At 43.1% G+C, this 24143-nt stretch overlaps 1 protein-coding gene across 1 annotated transcript in view; it reads left to right on the top strand.

Moving 5' to 3' along the window:
- LOC139420584 (transient receptor potential cation channel subfamily A member 1-like) overlaps positions 1-24143 on the top strand; it is a 67740-nt gene that overhangs the window by 23383 nt on the left and 20214 nt on the right. The window contains exons 8-13 of the mRNA XM_071170770.1: positions 592-728; positions 7916-7964; positions 8299-8398; positions 8699-8799; positions 15954-16123; positions 19067-19231. Coding sequence (XP_071026871.1) covers positions 592-728; positions 7916-7964; positions 8299-8398; positions 8699-8799; positions 15954-16123; positions 19067-19231 — 722 coding nt within the window. The remainder of the gene's footprint in view (positions 1-591; positions 729-7915; positions 7965-8298; positions 8399-8698; positions 8800-15953; positions 16124-19066; positions 19232-24143) is intronic.

Raw genomic sequence — 24143 nt, forward strand, 5'->3', positions numbered from 1 at the left:
CCACTTCCTGTACTCTACTGACCTCCACTTCTTTTACTGAACTGACCTCCACTTATTAATGTACTGTACTGACCTCCACTTATTAATGTACTGAACCGACCTCCACTTCCTGTACTGACCTCCACTTCCTGTACTGAACTGACCTCCACTTCCTTTACTGTACTGACTTCCACTTCCTGTACTGAACTGACCTCCACTTCCTTTACTGTACTGACCTCCACTTCCTGTACTGAACTGACCTCCACTTCCTGAACTGTACTGTATGTGGTGTGGAGGTGAGGACGGTGACCTCTGCTCTGCTCCTGCTATTCATGCATATCTCATTAAAATGCTTTAAAATGCCGTCTCTCTATGACATACACTGTACATCCCACCGGAGATGCCCATCTCTATTTGACTCTCTCTTCACTCTATGTCTATGAGATGTACTGTAGCGTGCATGGTTTCACATACACGAGTAGAAACATGGAAAATAGGTCTGTGTTTTCTGAAATGTTTGTCACATTTCTGTGTCTGAAATTCCATGATACACATAACCTGTGTGTGTGTGTGTGTGTGTGTGTGTGTGTGTGTGTGTGTACTGTACTCCAGGTGGACCGGTCCACAGCTCTACATTTTGCCTGTTCCCAGGGAGCTACAGAGGCAGTTAAACTGATGCTGTCCTCCTACAGCAGACTGGACAGCATCATTAACCTGCCTGATGGAGCCTGCCAGACACCTCTACACAGGTGGGAGACTTTTCTATCATTCATTTATTCCTTTGTTCATTTATTCCTTCATTCATTCATCCATTTTAATGTTATTTTGTTCATATATTTATTAGACTCATTAAATGACCCATGATAACCAGACATCCAGACATTCTATTCCATTGTCAACAGAACCAAACATTGCTCATTAAAAATTAAACATGAATCACAGAGTAATGGACTGTGACCTCACAACTAGCCTAATACCTATGTTTGTGCCTCAAAATGGCACCCTATTCCCTAATTTAGTGCACTACTTTTGAGTGTGCCATTTAGGACGTAGGCCCTAGTTGTACCTCTTGTCCTTAGTCTTTATGACCAGCAACCACGGTAACTATCCAACTGCAGTGTGTGTGTGTGTGTGTGTGTGTGTGTGTGTGTGTGTGTGTGTGTGTGTGTGTGTGTGTGTGTGTGTGTGTGTGTGTGTGTGTGTGTGTGTGTGTGTGTGTGTGTGTGTGTGTGTAAAGAGGGAAAATGACTCGGTAACACCTGATTAATACCCACATCATAACTACCGTCATAAAAAAAACCTAAATGATACGTAGAAAAAGGGCAACGTGAAGAAAGTATGGCTGGGTTTTTAATATCACTGATCATAAAAGATGTGCCTCAGTCTCACATCTCCTCTGTATCTAACAGCTGTGTGTGTTGGCACAGGAAGCCACAGGAAGTGGAACTGACACTGGAAAGGGAACAGCTTTATAAATATTTTGCTGTTTTAGTCTGTAAACTACCAATTATGAACCCGTTAACAAATCCAGTCTGAATGTCAATGGAAAAGCAAACCCTCATTATCCTATTAACTTCATATCTACATTTGATGAAAATAATAAACTGGCCATTATGTAGTGTAGAAAGATAATGCGTTAGAATGGACATCTCAATATTCAACTAGGCTAGTGTCCTGGGCTGTCACCTGTCCAATTCTAAAGATCTGTACAGAGCAAGGAAAGGAGATGAGTGGAGGAAGCCACTTCAAAGGAAGGAGGTGAGTGGAGGAAGTCACTTCAAGGAAAGGAGGTGAGTGGAGGAAGCCACTTCAAGGAAAGGAGATGAGTGGAGGAAGCCACTTCAAGGGAAGGAGGTGAATGGAGGAAGCCACTTCAAGGAAAGGAGATGAGTGGAGGAAGCCACTTCAAGGAAAGGAGGTGAGTGGAGGAAGCCACTTCAAAGGAAGGAGGTGAGTAGAGGAAGCCACTTCAAAGGAAGGAGGTGAGTGGAGGAAGCCACTTCAAGGAAAGGAGATGAGTGGAGGAAGCCACTTCAAGGAAAGGAGATGAGTGGAGGAAGCCACTTTAGACTATATAGGATGTACCGAATCATTGGATACTCTGACCCCTGGGCTTCTGAACTTTGACCTTTAAAGCCTTGCCCTCGCTTACTGTCCATCTTCTGGACGACCCTGGATTGTTTTCATCACGCGGACTGGGATGTTCCGTGCAGCCTCGGATAATAACGGAGACTGAGTTCATCATAGGGGATGTTGTTCCCACTGTCGCTAGTAAAACCTACCCAAACCAGAAAACGTGGATAGATGGCAGCATTCGCACAAAACTGAAAAGCGCAAACCACCGCATTTAACCATGGCAAGGTGACTGGGAATACGGTTGAATACAAACAGTGTCGTTATTCCCTCCGTAAGACAATCAAACAAGCAAAACATCAGTACAGAGACAAAGTGGAGTTGCAATTCAACGGCTCAGACACGAGACGCATGTGGTCTACAGACAATCACAGATTACAAAGGGAAAACCAGCCTCGTCGCGGATATCGATATCTGGCTCGCCTGCTTTGAAGATAACACAGTGCCATTGACATGGCCCGCTCCCGAGGACCATGGGTTCTCTTTCTCTGTGGCCGATGTAAGACATTTAAGTGATAACCATCGCAAGGCTGCCGGCCCAGACGGCATCTTTAGCCACGTCCTCAGAGCATGCGCAGACCAGCTGGCTGGAGTGTTTACGGACATATTTAATCTCTCTCTATCCCAGTCTGCTGTCCCCGCTTGCTTCAAGATGTCCACCATTGTTCCTGTACCCAAGAAAGCAAAAGGTAACATTGCACTGCCCCATCCCACCTGGACAAGAGGAATAACTATGTAAGAATGCAGTTCATTGACTAAAGCACAACCTTCAACACCATAGTACCCTCCAAGCTCATCATTAAGCTTGTGGCTCTGGGTCTGAACTCCGCCCTGTGGAACCCAGTCCTGGACTTCCTGATGGGCCGTCCCCAGGTGGTGAAGGTAGGAAACAACCCCCTCCACTTCACTGATCCTCAACACAGGGGCCCTTCAAGGGTGCGTGCTCAGCCCCCTCCTGTACTCCCTGTTCACCCATGACTGTGTGGCCACACACACCTCCAACTCAGTCATCAAGTTTGCTAAGGACACAACCTTATTAGGCCTGATTACCAACATTGACGAGACAGCCTACAGGGAGGAGGTGAGGGCCCTGATGGAGGAAAATAACCTCTCCCTCAAAGTCAAAAAAACGAAGGAGCTGATTGTGGAGCATATCCCTATACACATTGGCGGCAGTGGAGAAGGTATGTCCAACCGGTTTTGAAACCACAGCCCACGTGTCATCCCTGGACATCCACATCTAGCTTCTTGACCTGTGGGATTGTCTGGGGGGGGGGGGGGGGGGGGGGATTGGCTGCCAAGTGGGTGGGCCTATGCGCTTCCAGGCCCAACCGTGGCTGCACGCCTGCCCAGTCAAGTGAAATCCATAGATTGGGGCCTAATGAATTTATTTCAAATGACTCAGTAAAATCTTTGAAATTGTAGCATGTTGCGTTTACATTTTTATCGAGTGCCTCTGGAAAGTATTCAGACCCCTTGACTTTTTCCACATGTTGTTATGTTACAGCCTTATTCTAGACTGGATTCAATTATTTGTTTTCCTCATCAATCTACACACAATACCCCATAATGACATCACAATACCCCATAATGACATCACAATACCCCATAATGACATCACAATACCTCATAATGACATCACAATACCCCATAATGACATCACTATACCCCATAATGACATCACAATACCCCATAATGACATCACAATACCCCATATGTATAAATAATGTATAAATAAAAATGTATAAATACAAGAGATGGGCGGCAGGGTAGCTTAGTGGTTAGAGCATTGGACTAGTAACTGGAAGGTTGCAAGTTCAAAACCCCGAGCTGACAAGGTACAAATTTGTCGTTCTTCCCCTGAACAGACAGTTCCTAGGCCGTCATTGAAAATAAAAATTTGTTCTTAAAACCTCTTACTTCTACCCCCTCCTTTTTCGAGCATTCTGTTAAAAATCGCGCAACTTTTCAGCGTCCTGCTACTCATGCCAGGAATATAGTATATGCATATGATTAGTATGTGTGGATAGAAAACACTCTGAAGTTTCTAAAACTGGTTAAATCACGGCTGTGACTATAACAGATCGTGTGTTTCATTGAAAAACGCAAGAAAAACTGCTCTCTGAAAGCTAAAAATAATTTCCATAAGTCACTTCCATGGGTTGTTAAAAGAGGACAAAATTTAATATCGACCTGCATGCAATTCATACAAATTCCACACGATGTCGCCATTGTCGTCATTTTCAATTGAATTTTTTGTTGGAAAATCCATCTATCTGGCTTCCGTTTCTTCCAGTCTTCACCCGGATGTTGTTAATGTGGACATTGGCAGCCATTGATTTGCAAACGAGGAGCTATTGAATATACATCGCCCTGTAATCATTTTGATAGATTATAAACGTTTACTAATACCTAAAGTTGGATTACAAAAGGATTTCGAAGTGTTTTGTGAAAGTTTATCGTCGACTTTTTTAATTTAAAAAAATTACGCAGCGTTTAAAAACAATGTTTTTTTCTGAATGACACAGCTTCCATAGAAAGCTATTTTGGGTATATATGGACCGATTTAAACGAAAAAAAGACCCAATAGTGATGTTTATGGGGCATATAGGAGTGCCAAGAAAGAAGCTCGTCAAAGGTAATGAATGTTTTATATTTTATTTCTGCGTTTTGTGCTGCGTCGGATAAGCAGAGTCTTTGTTTACGTCGCATTCAGGCATTTTCAGGTGGTGCATGCTATCAGATAATAGCTTCTCATGCTTTCGCCGAAAAGCATTTTAAAAATCTGACTTGTTGGCTAGGTTCACAACGAGTGTAGCTTTAATTCAATACCCTGCTTGTGAATTTTGATCAAGGTTTGAGTTTTAACGAGTACATTTAGCATTTAGCGTAGCGCATTTGCATTTCCAGGTGCCTACTTGAGACATATGCGTCTCAAGTAGAGTCAAGAAGTTGACTTGCCTAGTTAAATAAAGGTAATGTTTATGTTTACTCAGCCTTGAGTTTCCTTGGGTATGACGCTACAAGATTGGCACACCTGTATTTGGAGAGATTATCCCATTCTTCTCTGCAGATCCTTCTCCCCCTCTGTCAGATTGGATGGGGTCCGTTGCTGCACAGCTATTTTCAGGTCTCTCCAGAGATATTCGATCGAGTTCAAGCTGGCCCACTCAAGGACATTCAGAGACTTGTTTCCAAAGCCACTCCTGTGTTGTCTTCAAGAAATGAAAAAATCAAATTTATTTATATAGCCCTTTGTACATCAGCTGATATCTCAAAGTGCTGTACAGAAACCCAGCCTAAAACCCCAAACAGCAAGCAATGCAGGTGTAGAAGCACGGTGGCTAGGAAAAACTCCCTAGAAAGGCCAAAACCTAGGAAGAAACCTAGAGAGGAACCAGGCTATGTGGGGTGGCCAGTCCTCTTCTGGCTGTGCCGGGTGGAGATTACAACAGAACATGGCCAACATTGTCTTGGCTTTGTACTTAGGGTCGTTGTCACTTTTGGAAGTCTGAGTCTGAGGTCCTGAGTGCTCTGAAGCAAGGATCTCTCTCTACTTTGCTCGGTTCATCTTTGCCTCAATCCTGACAAGTCTCCCAGTCCCTGCCACTGAAAAACATTCCCACAGCATGGCCACCACCATGCTTGACTGTAGGGATGGTGCCAGGTTTCCTTCAGACGTGAAACTTGATATTCAGGCCAAAGAGTTAAATCTTGGTTTCATCAGACCAGAGAATTTTGTTTCTCATGGTTTGAGAGTTCTTGTGTCATGTGCCTTTTACTGAGGAGTGTCTTCCATCTGGCCATTCTACCATAAAGGCCTGATTGGTGGAGTTCTGCAGCGATGGTTGTCCTTCTGGAAGGTTCTCCCATCTCCACAGAGGAACTCTAGAGCTCTGTCAGAGTGACCATCGGGTTCTTGGTCATCTCCCTGACCAAGGCCCTTCTCCCCCGATTGCTCAGTTTTGCCGGGTGGCCATTTCTCGGAAGAGTCTTGGGTGTTCCAAACGTCTTCCATTTAAGAATGATCGATGGCCACTGTGTTCTTGGGGACCTTCGGTGGTGCTGAAATGATTTGGTACCTTTCCTCAGATCTGTGCCACGATACAATCATGTCTCGGAGCAATTCCTTTGACCTTATGGCTTGGTTTTTGCTCTGACATACACTGTCAACTGTGGGACATTATATAGACAGGTGTGTGCCTTTCCAAATCATGTCCAATCAATTAAATTCACCGCAGATCGACTCCAATCATGTTGTCAAACATCTCAAGGATGATAAATGGAAACATGACGCACCTGAGCTCAATTTCGAGGCTAAGGGTCTGAATACTTATGTAAGTATGGTATTTCTGTTTTTTATTTTTAATACATTTGCAAACATTTCTAAAAAAAATATTTTCACTTTGTTATTATGGGGTATTACAATTAAAGTCGGAAGTAAACATACACTTAGGTTGGAGTCATTAAAACTCATTTTTCAACCACTCCACAAATTTCTTGTTAACAAACTATAGTTTTGGCAAGTCGGTTAGGACATCTACTTTGTGTATGACACAAGTAATATGTTCAACAATTGTTTACAGACAGATTATTTCATTTATAATTCACTGTATCACAATTTCAGTGCGTCAGAAGTTTACATACACTTAGTTGACTGTGCCTTAAACAGCTTGGAATATTCCAGAAAAGGATGTCATGGCTTTAGAAGCCTCTGGTAGGCTAACTGACATAATTTGAGTCAATTGGAGGTGTATCTGTGGATGTACAACAAGGCCTACCTTCAAACTCAGTGCCCCTTTGCTTGACATCATGGGGAAATCAAAAGAAATCAGTCAAGACCTCAGAAAAAATATTGTAGACCTCCACAAGTCTGGTTCATCCTTGGGAGCAATTTCCAAACACCTGAAGATACCACGTTCATCTGTTCAAACAATATTACGCAAGTATAAACACCATGGGACCACGCAGCCGTCATACCGCTCAGGAATGAGAGGCGTTCTGTCTCCTAGAGATAAACGTACTTTGGTGCGAAAAGTGCAAATCAATCCCAGAACAGCAAAGGACCTTGTGAAGATGCTGGAGGAAACAGGTAGAAAAGTATCTATATATTCAGTAAAACGAGTCCTATATCGACATAACCTGAAAGGCCGCTCAGCAATCAAGAAGCCACTGCTCCAAAACCGCCATTAAAAAAAGCCAGACTACGGTTTGCAACTGCACATGGGGACAAAGATCGTACTTTTTGGAGAAATGTCCTCTGGTCTGATGAGGAATGGGCCAAAATTCACCCAACTTATTGTGGGAAGCTTGTGGAATGCAACCCGAAAGGTTTGACCCAAGTTAAACATGTTAAAGGCAATGCTACCAAATACTAATTGAGTGTATGTAAACTTCTGACCCACTGGGAATGTGATGAAAGAAATAAAAGCTGAAATAAATAATTCTCTCTACTATTTTTCTGACATTTCACATTCTTAAAATAAAGTGGTGATCTTAACTGACCTAAGACAGGAAATGTTGTACTAGGATTAAATGTCAGGAATTGTGAAAAACTGAGTTGAAATGTATTTGGCTAAGATTTATGTAAACTTCTGACCTCAACTGTATGTGTAGATATCAGAGTTTAAAAAAAAGATATGTATTTATCCATTTTAAATGTAATGTAACAAAATGTGGAAGAACTCAAGGGGTCTGAATATTTTCTGAAGGCGCTGTATATATATTGTATATTGGGCAAAGGGCAGCGTAAGCAAACAAGAGCCTGTTTATAGCTGTGATATAATGCATGTTATTTTTCCAGGGCAACTATATTTGATCACACAGAATTGGCGGAGTACCTCATTTCAAAGGTAAATACAGTACACAGGCACTCAAACACACACACACACACACACACACACACACACACACACACACACACACACACACACACACACACACACACGAGTTGGCGGACACCTAATTTCCAAGGTAAACACACTACAAGAATATGGCCCATAAACTATCCCCTATAAGGTGCCGGTTTGAGCTTCTGCAACTGTATGGCACCCTCTTTCCTGTGTAGTGCACTACTTTTGACCAGGGCCTATGAGACCTGTTTGGCCAGGGACACTGGTCAAAAGTAGTGCACTATATAGGGAATAGGTTGCCATTTGGGACCTGTATTGAATTCTGTGTTGACAGGGTGCAGACATTGACTACATTGACAGTAAGGGTCTTTCCCCCTTGCTGCTGGCCACTAACTGTGGAGCCTGGAGAACTGTGGCTCTTCTGCTGTCCAAAGGTCAGCTGTTACAGATTCACAGTGTTTAATAGTCGTTGCAGATGGGATTGCATGGTACAATAATTGTATTAAAATTCAACAAGTCCGTGGATCAAACTCAGGTTTTTAAGTGTGTTTTTGTGTGTGTGTGTGTCTGTGTTTTTGTGTGTGTGTGTTTGTTTTTGTGTGTGTGTGTCTGTGTTTTTGTGTGTGTGTGTGTCTGTGTTTGTGTGTGTGTGTGTGTGTGTGTGTGTGTGTGTGTGTGTGTGTGTGTGTGTGTGTTTTTGTGTGTGTGTGTGTGTGTGTGTGTGTGTTTTTCAGGTGCCAACGTGAACATAAAGGACCAATCAGGATGTAACTTCCTCCACCTGGCCATCCTGCAACCCAAAGGCCTCAAAAATCTCTCCGGGGACGTCTTGCAGGTACATGATGTGGTAGAAATGCTTGGGAAATACATGTCGTTACGGAAACTGATGTGTAGGAATAGGTGTTGAAATTCATTAAGGTTAGGGTTAGGAACTAGGGTTAAGGTTGGCGCTGCAGAGAATTGGTGTTGAAATTCATTAAGGTTAGGGTTAGGAACGAGGGTTAAGGTTGGCGCTGCAGAGAATTGGTGTTGAAATTCATTAAGGTTAGGGTTAGGAACGAGGGTTAAGGTTGGCGCTGCAGAGAATTGGTGTTGAAATTCATTAAGGTTAGGGTTAGGAACGAGGGTTAAGGTTTGCGCTGCAGAGAATTGGTGTTGAAATTCATTAAGGTTAGGGTTAGGAACGAGGGTTAAGGTTGGCGCTGCAGAGAATAGGTGTTGAAATTCCTTAAGGTTAGGGTTAGGAACGAGGGTTAAGGTTGGCGCTGCAGAGAATAGGTGTTGAAATTCCTTAAGGTGAGTGGACTCAAGACCAGCGATCTGCCATTATTGACGGAGACCCTAGAGCTAATAGGGTTAAGTGCCATGGCACAGACAGATTTTTCACCTATTCGGCTAGAGGACTTGTGGATCTGAACCAGAGACCTTGCGGATTCTGGCCCAACGCTCCAAGTCTACCTATCGCCATAAAGGCCCAAAAATATTTTTGAAAACACACGTTGAAATTCGTTGTCTTTTGTTGTGAAAAGCACTGCTATCCAAAATGAAGAAGGCATTCAACACCAGATTGTGGTTCCCCCAGGTCTTGAGAATTACTGTACCAGTGTTTTGGGGGCACAGACATCAATGAAACAAACTATATACATATTTGGGACTACTGCCCACATCTGTTTTTTCAACAGAACAAAAAACCCAATCACACAGAATTGCCATGTCTGGCTCTTGCGTTATACCACAGGTGAAAGCAATTCCTAATGTCTCAGAGGGTCACCCCAGTGATCCCATGGTCATTAGTGGAACTAGGTCGCCATCTACCGGCCTTCATATGTATTGCACCTCAGGGAAGTACAATGCATTCGGAAAGTATTCAGACCCCAATACTACTCTGTGCATCACAGAGCGGTTTTAATCTCTGTTTTATTGACATTGCTGTGACCAACTTCTACAACGAACTCCGCATACAGTGTCTTCAGAAAGTGTTCATACTACTTGACTTTTTCCACATTTTGTTACAGCCTTATTTTAAAATGTATGTAAAATAGTTTGTTTTTCCTCATAAATCTACACACAATACTCCATAGTGACATCACAATACCCCATAATGACATCACAATACCCCATAGTGACATCACAACAGCCCACAATGACATCACAATACCCCATAATGACATCACAATACCCCATAATGACAAAGCAAAAACTTGTTTCATTAACAAATGTTTTAAAATATCACATTTACATCAGTATTCAGACCCTTTACTCAGTACTTTGTTGAAGCACCTTTGGCAATGATTACAGCCTCAAACCTTCCTGGGTATGACACCTCCCTGACCAAGGCCCTTCTCTCATGACTGCTCAGTTTCACCAGGTGGCCAGCGCATGAAAGAGTCTTGGTTGTTCTAAACTTCTTCCATGTTCTTGAATGGCCCAGCCAGAATCCGGACTTGAACCCGATCAAACATCTCTGGAGAGAACTGAAAATAGCTGCGCAGCGAAGTTCCCCATCCAGCCTGACAAAAGGATCTTATTAAGAAAAGAATGGAAGAAACTCCCCAAATACAGGTGCACCAAGCTTGTAGCGTCATACCCAAGAAGACTCCAGGCTGTAATCACTGCCAAAAGTGTTTCAACAAAGTACTGAGTAAAGAGTCTGACCACTTATAGAAATGTGATATTTCCATCTCTTATTTATACATTTGCAGAAATGTCAAAAACCTGTTTTTGCTTTGTCATTATGGGATATTGTGTGTAGATTTTAATCCATTTTAGAATAAGTGTAACGATTTTCTAGGTGTGAAGGACAGTCGGACCAAAATGCAGCGTGATGATGATTCATGATATTTTAATGAAGGAAAAAACTATACATGAAGAAACTACAAAATAATGAAATGTGAAAACCGAAACAGCCCTATCTGGTGCAAACACAGAGACAGGAACAATCACCCACAAACACACAGTGAAACCCAGGCTACCTAAATATGGTTCCCAATCAGAGACAATGACTAACACCTGCCTCTGATTGAGAACCATATCAGGCCAGACATAGAAATAGACAAACTAGACATGTAACATAGAATGCCCACCCAGCTCACACCCTGACCAACCAAAACATAGAAATATACAAAGTAAACTATGGTCAGGGTGTGACAATAAGGCTGTAATGTAACAAAATGTGGAAAAAGGCAAGTGGTATGAATACATTTCAAAAGCAGAAAATCCTTAATTTCCTACATTTATACTTTTTGTCATTCTTTCACTGAATGAATCCCCGTCTAGCTCAGCGGAAGTGGTGGTGTGGAGGGGGAGAATGTTACGGCCCTGTGCTATTGTTTTGTTGTAGTGCTAGTGGCAGTGGGTTGGGGGGGGGGGTCTGTGCTGTGAAAATATAGCACACTGGGATACATTGTGCCTATCATGATGTATCCTATCATGATATAGACCTATCATGATGTATGTTGCCTATCATGATGTATCCTATCATGATGTAGCCTATCATGATGTATCCTATCATGATATAGACCTATCATGATGTATGTAGCCTATCATGATGTATCCTATCATGATATAGACCTATCATGATGTATGTAGCCTATCATGATGTAGCCTATCATGATGTAGCCTATCATGATGTTACCTATCATGATATAGACCTATCATGATGTATGTAGCCTAGTAAATAAATAATAACGGCACAAGTTATTGTAGACTACGTTACTCCCGTATCGTATCAACAGAATAAATAAATAACGAATTTACCGTTAGGCTATGAAATCAGTACAATTATTAAATGACTTGTATGTTACCATTATCAACACAGTAAAGAGTAAATGTTTTTAAATTAACCAAATATCACACAGTACATTTTTTCCAATTTATACCACAATTATAAAGTAGGCTAATGATACATTCACCATGGATTTCACCCAGTTCATCATCATAAGAAAACTGTCTTGGCCTTCAAGCCTCGCTGCTCTTCACGTTTGTTTCGTGGTGAACGTTCCATATTTCTTCATGCACATAACAAACAAAAAACAGAACATTTCTCCGTCGCGGACGTGTCACTGAGGCTTTTACGGAATGAAACTAAGATTCACATTTACTTTCTGTTATGCCGATTTCAAAACAACTTGGAACTCGGGAAAAACAGTACTTTTCTCAAATTTGCCGTTCAGATTTTATTTATATAAATATAAACTATGCACGGGTGCATCAATCGACTGTATTAACTTTTTTGAACATAATATTTCAGCCATAATTTCCTATGACAAAAAAACAGCTTCTGGACATCAGAATGGCGACCTCGATTTGGATGAAGATTTCTACTTCAACGAGTCGGCAGCAGTGGATGTACTATTCATTACAGACCAGGCCCTAATCCCCACGACTCAAAAGAGGAAGAGACGGTGCAAGAGAGGAAATCGAGCGTGCTCCCTGACGTGACTAGCCTGCGACTAAAGAAACCGACTCTACACTCCATTCTATTGGCAAACGTACAATCACAAAGTCTGAGACTATCCCATCAACGGGATCTGAAGAACTGTAATATCCTGTGTTTCTCAGAGTCGTTGCTGAACAAGGACATGGAGAATATACATCTAGCTGCTTTTTCTATTCATCGTCAAGACCTAACGGCAGGTTAAGGTTAAGGTTAAAGTTAAGGGTAAGGTTAAGGTTAAAGTTAAGGGTAAGGTTAAGGGTAAGGTTAAGGGGAAGGTATGTGTCTCTGTTTTTATTTAAACTTTTATTTAACCTTTATTTATTAACTAGGCAAGTCAGTTAAGAACAAATTCTTATTTTCAATGACGGCTTAGGAACAGTGGGTTAACTGCTTTGTTCTGGGGCAAAACGACAGATTTTTACCTTGTCAGCTCGGGGATTGTTAACAACAACTGGTGAGCGATCTCTAATGTTAAGGAAGTCTCAAGGTTTTACTAGCTTGAGTTAGATTGCCTCAAGATGCTGGCTCTAAGAAAACACTCAACGAGCTGTATCAGGCCATAAGCAAACAAGAAAATGTGCTCCTAGTGACTGATTTTAATGTAGGGAAACTGGAATCAGCATCAGCAACTTTACCAGCATGTCACCTGTGCAACCAGAGGGGAATAAACTCTTGATCACCTTTACTCCACACACAGAAATGCATACAAAGCTCTCCGTCGCACTCCATTTGGCCAATCTAACCATAAATCTATCCTCCTGATTCCTGCTTACAAGCAAAAACTCAAACAGGAAGTACAAGTGTTCCGATGAAGTGGATTTTCAACTACAGGATTGTTTCGATAGCACAGACTACAATATGTTGCGGAATTCATCCGATAACATTGTGGAGTTTACCACATCAGTTACTGGCTTTACTGTACGTACATATCACAACCAGAAGCCATGGATTACAGGCAACATCCACACTGAGCTAAAGGGCTAGAGCTGTCTCTTTCAAGTAGCAGGACACTACTCCAGACTCTTATAAGAAATCCCGCTACGACCTCCGACGAGCCATCAAACTGTCAAAACATCAATACAGGACTAAGATCAAAAACTGCTACACAGGCTCTGACACTCGTCGGATGTGGCAGGGCTAGCAAGCTATCACGAATTGCAAAGGGAAATCCAGCTGCGAACTGCCCCGGCAAGCAGCACTGAACCATGCATGAGAGCACCAGCTGTTCCGGACGACTGTGTGATCTCACACTCCGTAGCCAATCTGAGTAAGACCTTTAAACAGGTTAACATTCACAAGGCCTCAGGGCTAGACGGTTTATCAGGACGCATACTCAGAGAATGCACTGACCGTCTGGTCTCTCCCTGACCTAGTCTGTAATATCATACTCAGAGCATGCTCTAACCAACTGGCAAGTGTCTTCACTGACATTTTCAACCTCTCCCTGACCCAGTCTGTAATATCTACATGTTTCAAGCAGACCATAATAGTCCCTGTGTCAAAGAACGCCAACATAACCTGTCTAAATGACTATCGCCCCGTTGCACTCACATCTGTTTCCATGAAATGCTTTGAAATGCTGGTCATGGCTCACATCAACACCATTATCCCAGACACCCTGGACCCACACCTATTCATACAGCTCCAACAGATCCACAGATTAAGCAATCTCTATTACTGTACACTCCACACTGACTTCTCTCCCACCTCGGCAAGAGGAACACCTACGTGTGAATGCTGTTTATTGACTATAGCTCAACGTTCAATGCCATAGTGCCTTCCAAGCTCATCACTAAACTCAGGACCCTGGGACTGAACACCTCCCTCTGCAACTGGATCCTGGACTTCCTAACTGGCCGCTGGAGGTAGTGAGGGTTGGCAACAATACGTCCCCCACGCTGACCCTCAACATTGGCGCCCCTCAGGGGTGTGTGTTTAGTCCCCTCCTGTACTCCCTGTTCACCTGGCCGCACATGACTCCAACACCATCATTAAGTTTGCTGACGACAAAACATGGTTGGACTCATCACCGATGACGATGAGACAGCCCATAGGGAGGTGAGTGACTTAGCAGTGTGGTGCCAGGACAACAACCTCTCCCTCAACATCGGCAAGACAAAAGAGCTGATTGTGGACTACAGGAAACTGAGGGCCGAGCACGCATCCATACACATCGACTGGGATGCAGTAGAGCGGGTCGAGATTTTCAAATTGCTTGGTGTCCACGTCACTAGCGATTTATCATGGATCTCACACACACCAACACTGTCATAAAGAAGGCATGATAACTCCTCTTCCTTCCAGGAGTCTTAAAAGATTTGGCATGGGCCAGACCCCTAAACAGCTTCTATCCCCAAGACGTGACTGTTGAACAAGACTGCTAAATAGTTAGTCAAATAGTTCAACCAGACTATCTGCATTGACTCTTTTTTTGCACTAACTCCTTTGACTCATCACATACACTGCTGTTACCTGTTTATTATTTATCCTGTTGCCTAGTCACTTTATACCTACCTATATTGTACATAGTTACCTTAATTACCTCGTACGCTGCTCATTGACTCGGTACTGGTACTCGGTACTGGTACCACATAGCCAAGTTATCGCTAGTCATTGTTTTTTATTCTTCTTGTTAATATCTTTCTATTAGTTTTCTCTTTTTACTTCTCTCTGTATTGTTGGGGAAGGTTCGTAATCAAAGCATTTCGCTCTTAGTCTACAACCTGTTGTTTACAAAGCATTTCGCTGTTAGTCTACACCTGTTGTTTACAAAGCATTTCACTGTTAGTCTACACCTGTTGTTTACAAAGCATTTCACTATTAGTCTACAACCTGTTGTTTACAAAGCATTTCACGGATAAGATTTAATTTAATTTAGACACTGCATAATTTCAATGAGGTCATGGTAAGGGTTAGGAAGGAAGGTTACGTAAAAGCGACTATTTTTTCGAAGTTAGGGAAAGGCATACACATTAAAGGTGGGATAGCGTATCGCTTTCTGCCACCATTCATTTTCTTCCAGCTAACAATCTCTACCTCTACAAACCCTTATGAGTGTGTTCCTAGAGTCCAGTAGGTGTGCATCCCAAATGGCACACTAGTCCCTTTATAGTGCATTACTTTTGACCCGATCTGGTAAAAAGTAGTGCACTATAAAGGGAATAGGGTGTCATTTGGCTATAGACCCTGGTAAAAAGTAGTGCACTATAAAGGGAATAGGGTGTCATTTGGCTATAGACCCTGGTTAAAAGTAGTGCACTATAAAGGGAATAGGGTGCCATTTGGCTATAGACCCTGGTTAAAAGTAGTGCACTATAAAGGGAATAGGGTGCCATTTGGCTATAGACCCTGGTTAAAAGTAGTGCACTATAAAAAGGGACTAGGGTGCTGTTAGGAAGGAGCACCAAGGCTGTTGAACTTTATTACCATCGCTCTGTGCCAAATTATAGTTTATTTAAACCATTTAAAGCTTTGCCAAGCGTCTCAGTGATCTGCTGTAACCTCTAAAACATGTGTGTGTGTGTGTGTGTGTGTACTGCCTCCTTTAACAGCACAGCAGTGTGAAGGATCTGTTGAGTAACGAGGACAACGAGGGCTGTACTCCTCTCCACTACGCCTGCAGACTGGGCATCCACGAATCGGTCAAGAACATCCTGGTTCTACAGGTCTCTCTGGACCGCAAGTCCAAGGACAAGAAGTCAGCCCTGCACTTCGCTGCCCAGTGAGTGGTGTTAGGTCTAGTGGGGTTAGGTCTAGTGGGGTTAGGTCTAGTGGGGTTAGGTCTAGTGGGGTTAGGTCTAGTGTTGTTAGGTCTAGTGTTGTTAGGTCTAGTGGGGTTAGGTCTAGTGGTGTTAGGTCTAGTGGGGTTAGGTCTAGTGTTGTTAGGTCTAGTGTTGTTAGGTCTAGTGGGGTTAGGTCTAGTGGTGTTAGGTCTAGTGGGGTTAGGTCTAGTGGGGTTAGGTCTAGTGTTGTTAGGTCTAGTGTTGTTAGGTCTAGTGGGGTTAGGTCTAGTGGTGTTAGGTCTAGTGGGGTTAGGTCTAGTGGGGTTAGGTCTAGTGGTGTTAGGTCTAGTGGGGTTAGGTCTAGTGCTGTTAGGTCTAGTGGGGTTAGGTCTAGTGGTGTTAGGTCTAGTGGGGTTAGGTCTAGTGGGGTTAGGTCTAGTGGTGTTAGGTCTAGTGGGGTTAGGTCTAGTGTTGTTAGGTCTAGTGGGGTTAGGTCTAGTGGTGTTAGGTCTAGTGGTGTTAGGTCTAGTGGGGTTAGGTCTAGTGGGGTTAGGTCTAGTGGGGTTAGGTCTAGTGGGGTTAGGTCTAGTGTTGTTAGGTCTAGTGTTGTTAGGTCTAGTGGGGTTAGGTCTAGTGTTGTTAGGTCTAGTGTTGTTAGGTCTAGTGGGGTTAGGTCTAGTGTTGTTAGGTCTAGTGGGGTTAGGTCTAGTGGTGTTAGGTCTAGTGGTGTTAGGTCTAGTGGGGTTTGGTCTAGTGGGGTTAGGTCTAGTGGGGTTAAGTCTAGTTGGGTTAGGTCTAGTGGGGTTAGGTCTAGTGGTGTTAGGTCTAGTGGGGTTAGGTCTAGTGGCGTTAGGTCTAGTGGGGTTAGGTCTAGTGGGGTTAGGTCTAGTGGGGTTAGGTCTAGTGGTGTTAGGTCTAGTGGGGTTAGGTCTAGTGTTGTTAGGTCTAGTGGGGTTAGGTCTAGTGGGGTTAGGTCTAGTGTTGTTAGGTCTAGTGTTGTTAGGTCTAGTGTTGTTAGGTCTAGTGGGGTTAGGTCTAGTGTTGTTAGGTCTAGTGGGGTTAGGTCTAGTGGTGTTAGGTCTAGTGGGGTTAGGTCTGGTGGGGTTAGGTCTAGTGGGGTTAGGTCTAGTGGGCTTAGGTCTAGTGGTGTTAGGTCTAGTGGAGTTAGGTCTAGTGGGGTTAGGTCTAGTGGTGTTAGGTCTAGTGTTGTTATGTACAAGAAGTCTGCCCTGCACTTCACTGCCCAGACAGTGGTGTTTTTAATAGGGTGACATGCTAGGCTAATCTTCACTGCCCAGTCAGTGGTGTTTTTAATAGGGTAACATGCTAGGCTAATCTTCACTGCCCAGTCAGTTGTGTTTTTAATAGGGTAACATGCTAGGCTAATCTTCACTGCCCAGTCAGTGGTGTTTTTAATAGGGTAACATGCTAGGCTAATCTTCACTGCCCAGTCAGTGGTGTTTTTAATAGGGTAACATGCTAGGCTAATCTTCTCTGCCCAGTCAGTGGTGTTTTTAATAGGGTAACATGCTAGGCTAATCTTCACTGCCCAGTCAGTGGTGTTTTTAATAGGGTAACATGCTAGGCTAATCTTCACTGCCCAGTCAGTGGTGTTTTTAATAGGGTAACATGCTAGGCTAATCTTCACTGCCCAGTCAGTGGTGTTTTTAATAGGGTAACATGCTAGGCTAATCTTCACTGCCCAGTCAGTGGTGTTTTTAATAGGGTAACATGCTAGGCTAATCTTCACTGCCAAGTCAGTGGTGTTTTTAATAGGGTAACATGCTAGGCTAATCTTCACTGCCAAGTCAGTGGTGTTTTTAATAGGGTAACATGCTAGGCTAATCTATATTTAGCTGATGCTCTTATCTGCTTCCCCACAGCAACTGGTTTCAGCCAAACATGCCTTTAATAGCCACTGTAGTTTACAAACAAATGTCTGCGCAGGGAGTCTATTAAACATTTTGTACACTATCCAAATCTATTATTTCAGATTGTCTTTAGTGACTAATTTTTTGTCTAATCTCCTATCAAATTGATCTAAAAGAATGGAAGAAGAGATCTTAAATCCCACTACAGGCTTCCACTCTATCGCTCTCATCTATTCTGTGTTTCCAGCTCAGCACAGGTGAAGGGTACAAGGAGAGCAGGCCACTATAGATCACAGACACCCATAGAGCTTTGTAGTGTACCAAAGGCGCCTTTTATTATTTTCGAAGTGCACTAAAAAGGTTGGAGCTCTGGTCATACGTAGTATACTACAGAGGGAACAGGGTGCTCTTTGAGACAGTCTTTATCTCCGATTCCTAACCAGGCTGATCTGATCATTAAACCAATTGATTAATAACACGCAACGGAGTGGTCACTACAATGGAATCTAATTAAGGATGAACATGTCATGGAATGCTCCTGATAGGGTGAAATGAGGGGACATTAGCCAATAGTCATTGTTATGTCATGGAATGCTCCTGATAGGGTGAAATGAGGGGACATTAGCCAATAGTCATTGTTATGTCATGGAATGCTCCTGATAGGGTGAAATGAGGGGACATTAGCCAATAGTCATTGTTATGTCATGGAATGCTCCTGATAGGGTGAAATGAGGGGACATTAGCCAATAGTCATTGTTATGTAATGGAATGCTCCTGATAGGGTGAAATGAGGGGACATTAGCCAATAGTCATTGTTATGTAATGGAATGCTCCTGATAGGGTGAAATGAGGGGACATTAGCCAATAGTCATTGTTATGTCATGGAATGCTCCTGAGGTGTTCCTAATTCTTTGTCTACTCGGTGTATAATCCACATAATAATTCACATTTCCTGATGCCGCAGGATTCTTTTCTTGCTCGAGCAAACTGGCTCAAATTAAGATCCTACATCTGTGGTATTAACACCAGGTGTTACGTTTAACCCTCCTCTCCTCTCCGCACTCTCATCAGGTATGGTCGTGTCAACACCTGCCAGCGTCTACTGGAGACCATCACAGACTCCCGTCTGCTGAACGAGGGGGACGAGAGAGGCCTGACCCCCCTACACCTGGCCTCTGCTGGGGGACACACCAAGGTGGTGGAGCTGCTGCTTCGTAAAGGAGCCCTGTTTCACTGGTATTAACACACCATCTGTACATTACTAGGTCTACTGTTCATAGTTATGAAGACAGTTGCTCAGTTTTTTTGGCACTGTACATTACTAGGTCCTGTTGCTCATGCTGTCGCCGCTACTGATCCATCCTGGTGGAGATGGCAACTTCTCCCAGGGTCATGTTGGTGGTGGTCTCGTCTACTGTTCATAGTTATGAAGAAAGTTGCTCTGTTTTTTTTTTTTGCCACTGATCATGCCTCTAAAGGTTTGTGCAACAGATCCTCACTTCAATGTTAGGATTAGGGTCAACAACATTTCTGTAAAATGTCCCAAAAGTTCCTGCTATACCAGAAATCCCAGCTGGAATATCACCAAAAGCAGGAATAAGCAGGAAATCTGGGAATTCTTCAACCAGGATTTTTGGGAAACCTGTGAATATTGGGAAAGTTAGCACCCCGTAGAAATAGAACTGGCGTCCCCCATTCATGTCAATGATGGCATAATGGGTAGACTGGCAGAGATTGCAGTTACCAATGACTCCAAGCATGGCTGACTGCACACTTGGAGCGTGTCTGAAATGTATTTCTATATTTTTTATTTATTTTACCTTTATTTAACTAGGCAAGTCAGTTAAGAACCAATTCTTATTTTCAATGACGGCCAAGGAACAGTGGGTTAACTGCCAGTTCAGGGGCAGAACGACAGATTTGTACCTTGTCAGCTCGGGGATTTGAACTTGCAACCTTCCGGTTACTAGTCCAATGCTCTAACCACTAGGTACCCTGCCACCCCGCGGGGGTGTTGCAAAAGAAGTGGGTGGATCAACAGTAATGGGTGGAACATCTGTGGGTGGAACAACAGTGGGTGGATCAACAGTAATCGGTGGAACATCAGTGGGGGATCGACAGTAATGGGTGGAACATCAATGGGTGGAACATCAGTGGGTGGAACAACAGTGGGTGGAACAACAGTAATGGGTGGAACATCAATGGGTGGAACAACAGTCGGTGGATCAACAGTAATGGGTGGAACATCAGTGGGTGGATCAACAGTAATGGGTGGAACATCAATGGGTGGAACATCAGTGGGTGGATCAACAGTAATGGGTGGAACATCAGTGGGTGGATCAACAGCGATGGGTGGACCATCAGTGGGTGGATCAACAGTGATGGGTGGAACATCGGTGGGTGGATCAACAGTGATGGGTGGAACATCGGTGGGTGGATCAACAGTAATGGGTGGAACATCGGTGGGTGGATCAACAGTAATGGGTGGACCATCAGTGGGTGGAACATCAGTGGGTGGATCAACAGTGATGGGTGGAACATCGGTGGGTGGATCAACAGTGATGGGTGGAACATCGGTGGGTGGATCAACAGTGATGGGTGGAACATCAGTGGGTGGATCAACAGCGATGGGTGGAACATCGGTGGGTGGATCAACAGTGATGGGTGGAACATCGGTGGGTGGATCAACAGTGATGGGTGGAACATCAGTGCTCCATTCTTGGTTAGACCGGCCATAGTCAGGTTCACAGCAGGTCAGCTTAATAGAAGGTTTTTTTATTTGTATGTTTTATTTCACCTTTATTTAACCAGGTAGGCTAGTTGAGAACACCTTTATTTAACCAGGTAGGCTAGTTGAGAACACCTTTATTTAACCAGGTAGGCTAGTTGAGAACACCTTTATTTAACCAGGTAGGCTAGTTGAGAACACCTTTATTTAACCAGGTAGGCTAGTTGAGAACACCTTTATTTAACCAGGTAGGCTAGTTGAGAACACCTTTATTTAACCAGGTAGGCTAGTTGAGAACACCTTTATTTAACCAGGTAGGCTAGTTGAGAACACCTTTATTTAACCAGGTAGGCTAGTTGAGAACACCTTTATTTAACCAGGTAGGCTAGTTGAGAACACCTTTATTTAACCAGGTAGGCTAGTTGAGAACACCTTTATTTAACCAGGTAGGCCCAGTTGAGAACACCTTTATTTAACCAGGTAGGCTAGTTGAGAACACCTTTATTTAACCAGGTAGACTAGTTGATAACACCTTTATTTAACCAGGTAGGCTAGTTGAGAACACCTTTATTTAACCAGGTAGGCTAGTTGAGAACACCTTTATTTAACCAGGTAGGTCCGTTGAGAACACCTTTATTTAACCAGGTAGGCTAGTTGAGAACACCTTTATTTAACCAGGTAGGCTAGTTGAGAACACCTTTATTTAACCAGGTAGGCTAGTTGAGAACACCTTTATTTAACCAGGTAGGCTAGTTGAGAACACCTTTATTTAACCAGGTAGGCTAGTTGAGAACACCTTTATTTAACCAGGTAGGCTAGTTGAGAACACCTTTATTTAACCAGGTAGGCTAGTTGAGAACACCTTTATTTAACCAGGTAGGCTAGTTGAGAACACCTTTATTTAACCAGGTAGGCTAGTTGAGAACACCTTTATTTAACCAGGTAGGCTAGTTGAGAACACCTTTATTTAACCAGGTAGGCTAGTTGGGAACACCTTTATTTAACCAGGTAGGCTAGTTGAGAACACCTTTATTTAACCAGGTAGACTAGTTGAGAACACCTTTATTTAACCAGGTAGGCTAGTTGAGAACACCTTTATTTAACCAGGTAGGCTAGTTGAGAACACCTTTATTTAACCAGGTAGGCTAGTTGAGAACACCTTTATTTAACCAGGTAGGCTAGTTGAGAACACCTTTATTTAACCAGGTAGGCTAGTTGAGAACACCTTTATTTAACCAGGTAGGCTAGTTGAGAACACCTTTATTTAACCAGGTAGGCTAGTTGAGAACACCTTTATTTAACCAGGTAGGCTAGTTGAGAACACCTTTATTTAACCAGGTATGCTAGTTGAGAACACCTTTATTTAACCAGGTAGGCTAGTTGAGAACACCTTTATTTAACCAGGTAGGCTAGTTGAGAACACCTTTATTTAACCAGGTAGGCTAGTTGAGAACACCTTTATTTAACCAGGTAGGCTAGTTGAGAACACCTTTATTTAACCAGGTAGGCTAGTTGAGAACACCTTTATTTAACCAGGTAGGCTAGTTGAGAACACCTTTATTTAACCAGGTAGGCTAGTTGAGAACACCTTTATTTAACCAGGTAGGCTAGTTGAGAACACCTTTATTTAACCAGGTAGGCTAGTTGAGAACACCTTTATTTAACCAGGTAGGCTAGTTGAGAACACCTTTATTTAACCAGGTAGGCTAGTTGAGAACACCTTTATTTAACCAGGTAGGCTAGTTGAGAACACCTTTATTTAACCAGGTAGGCTAGTTGAGAACACCTTTATTTAACCAGGTAGGCTAGTTGAGAACACATTTATTTAACCAGGTAGGCTAGTTGAGAACACCTTTATTTAACCAGGTAGGCTAGTTGAGAACAAGTTCTCATTTGGAACTGCGACCTGGCCAAGATAGAGCATAGCAGTGTGAACAGACAACAACACAGAGTTACACATGGAGTAAACAATTAACAAGTCAATAACACAGTAGAAAAAAAGAGAGTCTATATACATTGCGTGCAAAAGGCATGAGGAGGTAGGCGAATAATTACAATTTTGCAGATTAACACTGTAGTGATAAATGATCAGATGGTCATGTGCAGGTGTGCATATTGGTGTGCAAAAGAGCAGAAAAGTAAATAAATAAAAACAGTATGGGGATGAGGTAGGTAAAATTGGGTGGGCTATTTACCGATAGACTATGTACAGCTGCAGCGATTGGTTAGCTGCTCAGATAGCAGATGTTTAAAGTTGGTGAGGGAGATAAAAGTCTCCAACTTCAGCGATTTTTGCAATTCGTTCCAGTCACAGGCAGCAGAGAACTGGAACGAAAGGCGGCCAAATTAGGTGTTGGCTTTAGGGATGATCAGTGAGATACACCTGCTGGAGCGCGTGCTAAGGGTGGGTGTTGCCATCGTGACCAGTGAACTGAGATAAGGCGGAGCTTTACCTAGCATGGACTTGTAGATGACCTGGAGCCAGTGGGTCTGGCGACGAATATGTAGCGAGGGCCAGCCGACTAGAGCCAGCCGGCCAGCCGACTAGAGCATACAGGTCGCAGTGGTGGGTGGTATAAGGTGCTTTAGTAACAAAACGGATGGCACTGTGATAGACTGCAGTTTGCTGAGTAGAGTATTGGAAGCTATTTTGTAGATGACATCGCCGAAGTCGAGGATCGGTAGGATAGTCAGTTTTACTAGGGTAAGTTTGGCGGCGTGAGTGAAGGAGGCTTTGTTGCGGAATAGAAAGCCGACTCTTGATTTGATTTTCGATTGGAGATGTTTGATATGGGTCTGGAAGGAGAGCTTAGAGTCTAGCCAGACACCTAGGTACTTATAGATGTCCACATATTCTAGGTCGGAACCATCCAGGGTGGTGATGCTAGTCGGGCGTGCGGGTGCAGGCAGCGACCGGTTGAAAAGCATGCATTTGGTTTTAGTAGCGTTTAAGAGCAGTTGGAGGCCACGGAAGGAGTGTTGAATGGCATTGAAGCTCGTTTGGAGGTTAGATAGCACAGTGTCCAAGGACGGGCCGGAAGTATACAGAATGGTGTCATCGGCGTAGAGGTGGATCAGGGAATCGCCCGCAGCAAGAGCAAGGTTAAGAGAATTAACATAGAAGGTTAGGATAATTAACGTAGAATGTTAGGATAATTAACGTAGAAGGTTAAGATAATTAATGGAGAAGGTTAGGATAATTAACGTAGAAGCTTAGGATAATTAACGTAGAAGCTTAGAATAATTAACGTAGAAGCTTATGATAAATAACGTAGAAGCTTAGGATAATTAACGTAGAAGCTTAGGATAATTAACGTAGAAGCTTAGGATAATTAACGTAGAAGCTTAGGATAATTAACGTAGAAGTTTAGTGTAACGGCTGTCTTGGGTGGAAGAAGGAGAGGACCAAAGCGCTAACAT

Source organism: Oncorhynchus clarkii, chromosome 11 (genome assembly GCF_045791955.1).
Source record: "Oncorhynchus clarkii lewisi isolate Uvic-CL-2024 chromosome 11, UVic_Ocla_1.0, whole genome shotgun sequence".
In the NCBI taxonomy this organism is placed as follows: domain Eukaryota; kingdom Metazoa; phylum Chordata; class Actinopteri; order Salmoniformes; family Salmonidae; genus Oncorhynchus; species Oncorhynchus clarkii.